The sequence below is a fragment of the Ictalurus punctatus genome, chromosome 5, assembly GCF_001660625.3.
Source record: "Ictalurus punctatus breed USDA103 chromosome 5, Coco_2.0, whole genome shotgun sequence".
NCBI lineage: Eukaryota > Metazoa > Chordata > Actinopteri > Siluriformes > Ictaluridae > Ictalurus > Ictalurus punctatus.
The window spans coordinates 23,816,925-23,830,009 of record NC_030420.2 but is presented as its reverse complement, the minus strand read 5'-3'; the positions used below and the strand labels follow the sequence as shown (position 1 = coordinate 23,830,009).

Genomic DNA, 13,085 nt, shown 5'->3' with positions numbered 1-13,085 from the left:
TTTGCCTCGCACCTCCAGGACTGGGGGTTCGATTCCCACCTCCACACTGTGTGCAGGGAGTTCTCCTGGTGCTTTGGGGTCCTCCAGTTTCCTCCCCCAGTCCAAAGACACGCATTATAGGCTGATTGGCATGTCTAAATTGTCCGTGGTGTGTGAACGTGTGTGCGATTGTGCCCTGCAATGAGTTCGCACCGCGTCCCCCGCCTTGTGCCCTGAGTCCCCTGAGATAAACTCCAGGATTCCTGTGACCATGTGTAGGATACGTGGTACAGAAAACGGATGGATAGATGTGGCATTAGGCTGTGCGCTGTTGTCTGTGCAAATTTCTTTCAAACATTTCCTTATTTGTCTAGGTGGCAAGCTTGCTTGGGGGAATTGAAAGTCAGAAAATGGGGAGATGCATGCTCATTAAAAGCTCATTAACAGTGCAATGTATCATTTCGTGTTTTTGCCATTTAAATTGACAATTACGATATACACGTTAATGTATCCATTAATCTAATTGAATTTAATTGGGTTAATATTCCACTTTGCCACCAAATGTTTTCTGCCTTTTTGTCCCAGTGGAGTTTTTTTCAGCATCATTTCCTTAGTTTAGACATTTCTCTTGCTTTGGTTCAGATCTTGTTCTTAATAGCCTGCACTCTTTCTTTTACACAGTGTAAGCTGACATACGATTGTAACTCTTATATCCTATTTCCTATATCCTATATCCTAGTTCTATACAGTATATATCATAAATCATGCATATTTGTCCTATAGAGCTGATGAAAGATTGAATGAGTAGGTAGGCCTGTGCGTGCCTGAGTGCTCGTGTAGTGAGGAAACATTCTCTCTTATTCTCTCAGTTTTTAATAATAGATTAACTTCACAGTCTAGTGGTGTGTGTGAAGCTGGGGTTTTTTGGGGGGGTTTTTTAAACCCACTCCCGCTCACTCCCCAAGCAACTCTGACCAATCCTGCCCACTTCTGCATGTAGCACTTTTGTTTACACCTGTCAGCAGTGTTTCCTAATGAACTTAGTTGGTTGTATTTCCCAAAATATAAACAAATTATTCATTTAAACCAGATCAACACCGACTAGGATAAAGCAGATGAAAGAATAAATGAAGCAGCAAACATGTTATGTAACTCCACAACAACGAATACACTTTGGTGTTAATGAATTCTTTGTCTATTGAGCTTCACGTCTGACCGCTCACACTACTTTTTTTTGGGGGGGGGGACCCACTGGATCCAACACACCTCTTCTACAGTGAATAATCAGTGAACAGTAACTCCGCATACTTTTATAATGTGTGTGTGAGTGCGTGTGCGCGTTTGTGTTTGAATGAGCACTCGAGAGGGAGAAAGAGATGACATTTCCATTTGTTTCTTTGAAGTTTTGACTCGCTGCAGAGGACAGAGACAGATTTACTGTGAGAATCGATGCAACATTTTATTGAGGTGGCTGTTCTCAGTGCTTAGATTAGAATTTATTCCAGTTATGAACTAAACAATTACTTGAATATTAAAAAAAAAAAAAACCTGAACCTTCCTTATGATCTCTTCCCATCTGCCAGACACAAGCATATTTCATATCTATTTATTACTTTTGTAAATGATATGGGTTAGACTCTCTTGATTGTAACACATGTGCGTATGATTGTGGGGGTGGGGGGACGGGGACGGAGGGGGGAGCGCGTGCCTGTCTGCCTGCATCTGGATTCCTGCTGAGCTCTTATAAATTGTGTGTGTGTGTGTTTTATGCTGGTGGGTGTAATTCCTGCAGTTCCTGTTTGCCTGCACCCCTAAGCAAGAGCTGAAATAAATGGTGAGCTGCTCATGTGCAGATGTGGAACTGGCATCAGGCAGGGTTACATACGCTGCTGAATTCATCTATCCATTTAATTTGTCAAACTTTGCACTAGAGTGCTTCCTAATCTTAGAAGTCTACTTCATTTACAATAACCTTTTCTACTTCCCACTCTTCCAGGCTGCTACACACACAAACACACACACACACACACACAGTGAATTAACTACTTCTGTGAGATATACAGTAGATAAAAGATACCACTACTACTACTACTACTTCTAATATTCACAAGTCAAGTCAAGTGTTTTTTTATATTGTCATTCCTCTATATAGCTTGTATACATTGGAACAAAATGACGTTTCTTCAGGACCACGGTGCAACACAGAACAGTACGCAACAGTGTGAGATGAGTGCTAAACAATAAATACACAGAATAGGACAATAAATACACAGAACATGGACTGTAAACTGTGAGCTGTTGTGTAATGTTGCAGTATAGCAGCAATACTGGCAGTAAAAACAAGTTCCGTAATATAAAGTGACTGTTGCAGCAATGTTAAGTGCAGTGTGCAGCAGTACTGAGTCTTACTGGGTTAGTACGTGGTCAGTGGTATGAGTCTTACTAGGTTAGGTGTTTGACTAGCCCAGGTGAGAGTTGGGAGGCAACAGGTTGTTGAGTAATGTTACTGCCTCAGGGAAGAATCTATTGAGGAGTCTGCTGGTGGTGGCACGGATGCTCCTGTACCCTCTGCCAGATGGCAGGAGGGTGTAGAGTCCATGAGAGGGGTGAGAACGGACTACTACTCTTCTACTACTTTTCTACTACTAATATTACTACTACTACTTATTAGGATTTCTATTACTAATATTGTTACCGCTACTATTTCTATGATTTCTACTGCTGTTACTACATTCAGAATTTCTACTACATATATTACTACTACTCCCTTTACTATGTCTACTACTAATATTACTACTACTTACAACTAATAATGATGATCATTTCCAGAGAATAAGTTGAGGGGCTGTTTAATTGAAGAATAGAACTCATAATTCCAGGGAGAGATTTTTTACATGTAATATATGGCTATTTGTGGGAATGTGTGTATAAAATATATATTGTATATCAGCGATATACACATACAGTACCTGGCAATTACGTACACGGAAAAATGAGCATATTAAGCTTACTTTTACTTGTATGAGCTGCCTACTCACATTTGATGAATACTAATTTTACTGTAAATACAACAATTCCAAGTGTAATGCATCGGAAGATATTGTATTTAGAAATTTTGTCTGTGCAAGCGTGATAAATTAAGGCCTTCGGCTTTTTTTATTTTATTTTTTAAAGGTGGGATGTCCTGTCCAAAACAAGCAAAGAGCATTTGGCTCCAATTTCCCTTGTCGTTTTTTTGTTGGTTGTTTTTTTCAGCATTTGGAGCAGTATAGCTGTATGGCATTTGCAGTTCACTTTGTGTATACGCTATGGACTTGGGCATGCCTGTTTCAATAAATGAGGATAAGCGTTGCACTCCTCATGAGAGCTCTCCTGCACTTGTGTGGCAAGATGTTTAAAGAAAGCCAGAGGAGGAAGAGAAATGCTGCTAGCAATGCAGCTGCTGGTTCTGCAGGGAATCCACTGTGCTGGTGGCTGCTTAACCTTCTGAGCAGCAGACGGTGGGGAGAGAATTTTCAATCACAATCATTCAAGTTGAGACACTGTCAGAGGTTTCCAGTGGAAAACTTTTTCTTTACGCCCACACACTCTTGTGGGCATCATACATGCTAATGCTGTAGAGTGCTAACATTCTCTCTCTCTCTCTCTCTCTCTCTCTCTCTCTCTCTCTCTCTCTCTCACTCTCTCTTTCACACACACAGGACAGAGTCTTGGATATGGATTTGTCAACTACATTGACCCAAAGGATGCAGAGAAAGCCATCAACACATTAAATGGACTCAGACTTCAAACCAAAACTATCAAGGTAATGTTGAATACCAACCACAATATTAGAAGGCAAATGGGTGTGTGTGTGTGTGAGTGTATGTGTGTGAACATGTTTCTGATTTTGTTATGAGATCGTATGACTGTAATGGAACAATATCTCATTTGGGTGGCGGTACGCTCCTGCTTTCCTCCCCAATTAGTCATCAGCCATTTCTCCCAACTGCACGAGTCAATTCACTGAATGTTTCCTGTCACTATTTCTGCCAGTGGAGCTGCATTGATTAGCACATGTGGTGTGTATTGACTCGTGCTGGGCTGCGGTGCTGCGACACAAAAGCGAGAGGAGGGGAAATCCGCCTCATTAAGATGCAGAAGGAAATAGGAGAGCGACTGCAGGGAGAAAAGGGAAAATAGTGTAATTGATATGCAAATGCATCTCCAAATGTCAAATCATGGAGTCACATGAAAAAGGAAAAATAGAATGTATAATGAAAAGATGCGAAAGTGCTATGTAGTCACCCCCAATGTGTTTTTCTTATACTGTAAACCCAGTTAGAGAGGGGAGGTAGACTGAGAATATGGTGTCTGGTGTCAGTGCTACTGCATATTTATCCAGCTGAAAAATGTAATTCTGTGCATTTTTTTTTTTTTTTTTTTTTTTTACAAAGAGCAAATGATTTTTGACTGGAAATATTCGCCTCTGCTCCTTTTGAGTCTGAGTCACAGTGTAATCGGGTTGTTTGTGCGATCATCTGGCATATAATCCCCGGCCTTTCAGTTACATCCTTGCTAATCTAATCAGATTGGATTTCCTGTGCTTAGGCTGACATGAAAACACAGCATCCATTCCCTCAGGCTGTGCTGCCTGGGAGGGAAAAACAGACAGACCGAAATAGGGAGGAATGGAGATAGAGAAAAAAAAAAACTGTTGTTGAAACTGGGATAAACACAAACATGGGTGGTTTCCAGAGGGCCAGTAGCAGGTGGCTTTTTGGTGTGTGTGTGTGTGTGTGTGTGTGGGTTTGTGGTGACTCGACTGTAGTGCTGGTTTCAGCCTCAGTTTGGAACCCGTCAGAGATGAAATGAGTCACTGCGTGTGTGTGTGTTTGCTCATCGTCACAGCTTCTCGCTGCACACATGCTCATCTCTCACTGTTTGGGTGGCAGGAGTGCACACACAACACACACACACACACACACACATGCACAGATTCCCGGCAGCATAGTACCAACACTTTAACATATGCCAGTGGGTCTGTGCTCCACACCACAAACCAGTCCTCTGGATGTAAAACCGATGTGAGGGTGAAGCTTTTGAGCCCAGAGGCGGATTATTGTAGCACTTAATGCGAGGCTCACTAATGACCCACATTGATCCGAATTTCTTGCTCTTCAAATGACGCAGTTTCCACACACTTCTTGTATGCACCAACCATGCATGATCTCCATCACCATCTCTCTCTCTCGCCCTCTCTGCCTCCCCATCCCGTACTCTCTTGCTTACACGTATGAAAGACGACACAAACAAGCCAAGACATTCCACACTGTGATTCTCCCGGTGGGACACCATCTAATCCAGCCGTTGTGAGAGTACTCTAATACATTTTATCTTTCTACCGCTCTTTTCTTCAGACTTTCTCCATCCATCCATCGCAGCATGAGGCAGTGGTGATGGTGATTCCATCTCCTCGCTTTGATCAGGCCTTAGTCTCACTTTCCTTTCTTTCGCTGTGTGAAACCTTTCCTTCAGACTAACACCAGACAACTCAATAGGGGCTTTTTCTTCCACTAATGCAAGAAGAGGGCATGAGGAGAATGAAATCCTCTCCTGCAACTTAGCAAATAAGAGTATTTGAAGGTCATCATCCTCTTGAAACACACGCTGTGAGCCATAGGTCTCTCCAGCCTCTGAGGTTATTTTAGAAAGAGCAGGGATGAAGAAGACCCATCCAACAGCAACCGATAGAGCAAGAAAAGAGGAAAAGACATATATTTAATATTTATATAAATATATTGCTTACTCAAGCGAAAGGTTTGATTTAGAGGACACGTCGCTGAAGTAAAGCGCTTGCATTTAATGTTAATTTCAGTCATGGCCTTCAGAGGAACCTAGACTTCCTCTGATAGATTCCTCTGTAAGTTTTATAAGTCGCACATAAATCAGGCTGAAAGACTCTAAGCTAATGCAAATTGACAGGAAGGACAATAATCAGAACACAGTGCTGTCTAACAAGGACAGAAATAGAAATGTGTGAGAGAGAAACGGAGGGAAAGAGAGAGCGAAGGAGACGAGGTGCGAGTCTCACCCCTGATCTCCCCTTTCACACTCTGAGGTAGTACACACAAATGCAAACACACACGCACACACCCGCCTGCCTTCGCGGCGCTTTCCTGTTTCACAGCTAAACTCCAACTCTGCCTTCCTGTTGAGGTGTGAGAGGAAAAATCCTACCAAGGGTGCAAAGAGCAGAGCTTCGTGCAGAGAAAGACACACACACACACACACACACACACTCATCACTCTCACACATATCATTCAGACACACAAACACGCACACACACACTTCACAGGCAGACAGGGTGTTGATAGATCCGGCATCTGGAGCTGCTTGACATGGAAAGAAAAGAAGAGAGGGTGAAAAGAGGAAGTGTAAAAAAAAAAAAAATCAAATGAACGAGAAAAAGAGCAGAAGGCAGGGTAAGGACGCTGCCAGGGCTCTGTGCCTTTTGCCTTCTCACTTTAACTGGATTTCAGGAGATTACTCCTGAATGGATCATGTCTTCAGCTCGCTATTTGTATGACCGTAACAGCATTTGATGGCTCTGGAACCCAAATGTCAGCAGTGATGGAAACATGGAAGGTAGTGCCTGCTCCTGCTCCTAATAGCAGGCGAAAGGCACGAAAGGAGACATATAATCATCACTGATCTGCTCTAATGAGACACTCGGAGAAAGCGAAAGCTATGCCATCGTATGGATTTACCTCAGTGTGTGTGTGTGTGTGTGTGTGTGTGACGTGCGATGTGTGATTTACCTCGATGTGTGAGTACTGTATTAGTGATATTCAGTAACCAACTCGAAGAGAAAGTTTGTCAGAGTGACATGGAGAGAGAAGCAGTGTGTATTAGTGTGAGAGGAGCTGTCCAAGGTGCTACTGGGTTTGACAAGTCGAAGAGGGTGAGAGCATATTGTGCGAGGGTATGTGCGAAAGAGAGGGAGTGTGTGTGTGTGTGTGGTGAGGACGTGCAATGGTTTGGCTCTCACCACTAGCAGAGACAGAAGGTTCCACAGTGCTATTCGCCAGTTCAGTACGGAGAACTGCAAATATGCAAACCTACAAATAGCATTCACACCTCACCGTGATATGGGGGAATCCCAGAGCATACAAGATGTTTTTAAGAAACTCTCTACCATCTTCTGATCTGCCTCGATGTGTGTGTGTGTGTGTGTGTGTGTGTGTGTGTGTGTGTGTGTGTGTGTGTGTTCTCTCAGGTGTCATATGCACGGCCCAGTTCAGCCTCTATCCGTGATGCTAACCTGTACGTGAGTGGGCTGCCTAAGACCATGACCCAGAAAGAGCTGGAACAACTTTTCTCCCAGTATGGACGAATTATCACCTCCCGTATCCTCGTCGACCAGGTCACAGGTATCCTTGGGGCAACTTCTCAGTCAGCACACACGCTAACAATCACAATCAGCCTACAAACAATCAATCACACACATTTGGCCATCCAGATCTGTAGCCTTTCATTATCTCCTGTATTATACAATATGCATACTTCTTTCTATACATGACGGGGCATGCTTTGTGGTCAAACACAAACACAAGTTTGTTGTGTAAAGAGGAATCCTTTGGCACAGCTTACATTGCGTAACTGTTAGCTCTGTTTCACAGGATCTCCTCCCCTGCGGCAAGTACCGCTAGTCCGCCTAATGTGCACTGATGGAGCAAAATGCCTCTTTAAACACACATGCTGCTGCTAAGACCCAACAAATGAGCCACTATGCATGTGCGTATTTGAGCACAAAACATGTGACGAGGAAGTCATAAATAGCACATGCAAATTTGGGTCATGACTTACACGACCTATGGGAAATCATCAATACACCTATATATATATATATATATATATATATATATATATATATATATATATATATATATATATATATATATATATATATATAGACACACACCACATACACACATACACATACACATATGTGCTTAAGAGGTTTTTTTTGTGGAGCAATACTTCAATCATTAGCTGCAATGCAATTCTGTAAGCCACAGAATATTATTCCATTTTCTCTGCTAAGGAACAGTGTGTGCTAATATTCACCAAGACGCACATAAACGTAGTGTCAGTGCTCAAATCATCAGATAATCATTGCCAATCTACATATGCACATTACACACACATTATATGTTGTTCCACACTCTCCTAAACCTCATTTTCATACATCCTCCTCACACACAGAAACCCTTGTGACACACTCCACCCCTGCAGGGCCATGAGAAAGCTTCTCCAGGGCGACGGGGCCATAGGATGAATCCTAATGACTAATTAAATCTGAGTTGCCAGTGATTATGAAACAAGGAAGTTTTTTTTCTTCCTCAAGCTGCAGAGCTGAGACACACCATGTCGCCCCTGCCCTCACTGAATAAAAACAAATCGAGCATGGTTTACTGCTTTCCTGCCAAACTAACGAACTAGCAGAGAAATTCGAGTTTTCATCTAGTAGACCTACTACCAGGTTAGTTTAAATTGCTAGAAGCCTCAGCAAGACTTCAGCAACACTCCACCCACATAATACCATTTATATAATGCTATAATTAATTATCAATCCATACCAGGGTCGAGATCGGTTTTGTTTCAGTGCAGTGAATTTATGTAATGCGCTATTACTTTTGTATTCAGATTTTTTTTTTCATGTAATTATGCTGAATACATTTCCTAGAACAAGACTGTCAATGCAATTACTCTAGCAGTATGTTTGCCATAGAGACAGACAGTTCTAACCCTTGACAGCATGGGCCATAGATTTCAGTATGCGATGTGGTAATACAATAGATTAATAGACACCACACATAAATGCTAATTGTAGTTTAAGCCAAAGAAGGGTATTTTAGTGAGACTGAAGAAGGGGTTGTGGAGTGAAAGAAAGGTTTAGCCATCCTGAGTACAGTGGTCCTCTGAGAGTTTTGATGTGGGTTCTGTGTGGGAGTTGGTGTTTCAAAAGACCACTCAGTTTGGCTGGATCCCACTGTTTACACTGATCTCGCATAGCTGGCAGCGGTGAAGGAGGGAAACAACACCAAAGAGTTGGAGAAGAAGACTTTTGGTAGCTCTAGCTCTTTTTGTCTTTGCATACTCCACCTTGGAGTAGTGGACTAGTGGTTGTATGGTTAGATAACAACTTGCATGGCTCACGAATCCCAACAAGATCTGAAGAAATACCAATTCAGCCTGGTCCAGCCACACATGGACATCATTTTGTTTTGGCTGCAGGTGCTGTCCTTGGTGCTGAATTGCCAGCACTTCAGGGGAGGCGATTTCATTTTTGTTAAAATGTAATGAGCTGATTTGCATATTACTGCGCAAAAGAGTCTTAGCTGCATTGCTTAGTAAGTGTCAAGAAAACCAACAGAACAAGACATCTTAGAAAGATTAGAGAGGTGCTAAGAGAACAAGGCTTTGCTACAAGCATGGGTTGAAGTATATATGTAAAGTCTTAATAAGCACTAATAAAGACAAAAAAAATTTTTGCAACCACTGGAAATATCAGAGTAAATAGAGGAAGCATGTATGGTGGAAAAACATGGGGATTGTGCTTGTGCTAGAACCCCTTTAGAACCAGAAATTGAAACCCATGTTGAAAATGCCCCCCTTAGCACATAGTAGCACTCGACAAGGACATCACCCTCCAATTCCACATGTAAAATAATCACTTAGCCCAGCACCTGAAATAATAAAAGGGCTTAGAAGACGTAGTCATGTTGTCCAGTTATGAGGAGGTATGTTGCTAACTCAAGATACCTGTCTAGAAGACCAGATAATACCAAATAGTAGTTGTAGACAGTAAGATCCTGGAGTTCCAGCAGCAGAAGATCTGCCCTGGACATTAATAGCACTCAACATAAATGTTATGATGATGTATTTCTTTCAAATGCAAATGCAAGCTGCTATACATGTTTGCTCATTCTTTTCCCATCCAGTCATTCACAACTGGGCCATCTAAAGGTTTACCTAACCACAGAATGAACAGGAATATACTAGAATACTGAAAGGCCCATAAGTATAGACTACTGAGTAAGGCAGTTTTGTGTATACTTGTCTCAGGACAAGTAGTGATTCCAGCTGTTCTGGGTGCTAGTTTGTGGCATAAGCACAACAGCTAGACAGCTATAACAGCCTGTGTTTCTTGACTGTACTCCATTATGTAAAGGTGAAAAGATGTGCTTTGACTAGAGGTAGTAGATAGTGATAATTAACAGTTATGTAATGGATTTTTCTATAATCTATATGGTCCACATCCATTTTTTTAACAAATAAAGGTCTACCGGGGATTTAGGCCAGCAGAAGGTCAATAGTGCGGTCCCATTGTCAAACTGAGCTGCACTCTATTTGAATTTTTTTTAACTCAGTAGTATCCTGCTATTCTGTTTTGTGTAGGATTTTCAATGATAGCTCTTTTTACTAAGAGGGCTCTTCTGTACTATTTCTCCATCCTTCCAGTAGATAGCAGGGAACTATGTTAATAGCCAGTCAGGCCTCACTAGGGTCATTTTCTTTTCTTAAGTTTTTCTCATAAATGAGTCCAAGGGTCATGACAAGGGGAATGGTTAATTCACTGACTGGGCCCCATGTCCAGTAGATTGACTTTTGAGTGCATGGAGTGCATTTTTTGAGTGTATGGGACCATGGGGATGTGCATTCTGGCACGCTCTTGAGCGATCAAGAGTCAGTCAAGGCTGAAATGAAAGATTGAATATCAGTCCATAGAAGTAGCACATCTATTGACAATTCGTTGACAAATCATTGACAATTCCCCTGGCAGTCTGCCCAAGTTGTACGAGTTCTGAGTTTGATGATGGATTAAGTAATGTTCAGGTCAAGGTCGATGGGATGGTTTGGCAACAATTGCATTGTCCAGTCATGTTATCAAAACCTGTGGGTGGGGTACTATATTGGCATACTGTTTAATTGGTTTCATCTAAAGGGAGCAACATTGGATCAGGCCATTCTGGAGCTACTTTTAGGTAACATGTGGAGGGAGATGTGTGCATGACTTTGATCAATGGTTAAATATTCAGAGCAGCTCTTTACGCAGAGCAATCAATATGTGTCTTTCATCAATAAGTGCCAGTCTTATTGATCCAGAGTGCTGCCACTTACAAGCTGCTGTTCTGGAGAGAGAATCAGTCTCTAAGACATTCCTCCTACAGGATACCTATAGGAAACACTCTGTTAAAATAAAGTCTATTCTTTTCCCTCTTCATCATTCTTTACTGTCTCTGTAAAAGAAATCATTAATCTGCTGTGGTACTGCAGTGCAAACGAGACTTCCAACTGGGACGTTTGGATACAAATAATCAGAAACACATTAACAACCAAGGAAAAAACACAGCTTGAATGTGTATATGATGAGTAAATCATATTAAATTAAAAAAGAGAACCTCAACAATAAAGTCAATAAACTGGGAACACACACACACACACATAGATATATATCGAGCACAGAGCAAGGGCAACAGACCAAGTATAGCTCTTTGCGTAAGATTTTTTTTTTTTCTTACTGACTTTCAAGCGCAATCTTTAGCAGTATTAGCTAAAGATCTCTAAAACGAGTCAGTTTTCTGCTCTTCACCCTGATTAAGGTCTTGCTTCTCACCCTCACACTACTGTAATAAATGCCCCATACTGTTGGCACAGCCACTTAAAAGTGAGCAAATGAGAGAAGGTGACAACGTGCTTAAGTTCAGAAAGAAGAGTGAAAGCTTTCATTAACAACCAAGCCTTCAGATCTTCTCTCTGTTCCCAGAGGAACATACGTTCCCTTTTGCTATCTCTTTCCTCCCTTCTCGCTTTCTGTGAACAGTGGGCGTGCAGTGGAAAGTGCTTTGTCAGGCCGTAGCCCTGTGTGTGTGTGTGTGTGTGTGTGCATATGTGTGTGTGTGTGTGTGTGTCTGGGTTATTATTAAACCAGCCATTCTCTTGCAATGCATGTGCTGTTCCGAGATAAGTACAGGTAAAAAGTTACATAACGCACAGACTGAATACCGAGAGAATAGTGCAGTTAAACGACACATCGCAGCCGAAACTCTGTTCGGTTGATGATAAGTGCTAAAAGAAGCTGAAAGTACCCACGTCCCCAGTTTAAGGCCAGCTGCTACTTTTGTTTAGTTTGACTTTTTTTTTTATAATGAGCACCTTAATGTTGCTGTGCTTTATTGTCGAGTAACAGCCTTTAATTTCATTTTCTAATTTTAGCTTTTATGAAGGACAGCTATTTTGTTACAGTCATGATGTTCAGTCTATTTCATAGAATAGGAGAATTGGGCATCCTGATTTTGTTACAGTTAGTTTTAATGACACACCCTCAGCCTCTCAAATAGCCAGACTTGTCTGGCACTTATAGGCAAGAATTATTTGCAAAAGGGTAGAAAAGAGAATCCTGGATGAATATAAATCATTTCGAGACTAAGGAAGAAGTTATGTGAAGCACAACTTCAGTTGCATACAATCTGCTTTCAGTGTCTCATTCACAGATACTCATGTCAAAAACACGAATATGTCAAAACACATCAACGCATTAAAAAAAAAAAAAAGATTGAAATAATTTTCAGTTAATCTTCAATTAAACTAAAAAAGAATTCACTCAGACTGTGGTAGTTTCTATTCCTCTAATCTAAGGTACCTGTCTTTTTTGTTTTGTTTTGTTTCTGAATCCGTAGCTTGCCGTACTTCTCTGAAAGAGATGTCATCTCATTCTACTATCTAAGAAATTTGGATTGACCTCAGTTTCACACAGCAGAAAGCAGGGAGTCTAGCAATGCATCCAAAATCTTGCAGAATAATGTATGTGCTTGCTTTATTTCTGTCTTTCCTTCTGTCAGGCTAATTAAACAGAACAGGTTGTGGGAAGGCTGGGAGACAGAAAGGAAAAGCTGTCAGGGATGATGTTGGCAAAGAGAGAAACAGTGCGGTAGAGAGAGAGAGAGCGTGCGTGTATGTGTATGTGTGTGTGTGTGTGTGTATAATGCAGAGGCAGGCTGAATGAAAGCTTGTTGCGTTGAAGAGACTGCGTACAAATGTTTGCTTCCAGAGCTGCATA

The 13,085-nt window shown here is 41.5% G+C and overlaps 1 protein-coding gene across 6 annotated transcripts in view; it reads left to right on the top strand.

Moving 5' to 3' along the window:
- The window catches only part of elavl4 (ELAV like neuron-specific RNA binding protein 4), a 75,706-nt gene that overhangs the window by 48,936 nt on the left and 13,685 nt on the right, over positions 1-13,085 (top strand). For all 6 annotated transcript variants that reach the window (XM_017468440.3, XM_017468438.3, XM_053680353.1 and 3 more), the window contains 2 exons: positions 3,681-3,784; positions 7,239-7,392. In XM_017468440.3, coding sequence (XP_017323929.1) covers positions 3,681-3,784; positions 7,239-7,392 — 258 coding nt within the window. The remainder of the gene's footprint in view (positions 1-3,680; positions 3,785-7,238; positions 7,393-13,085) is intronic.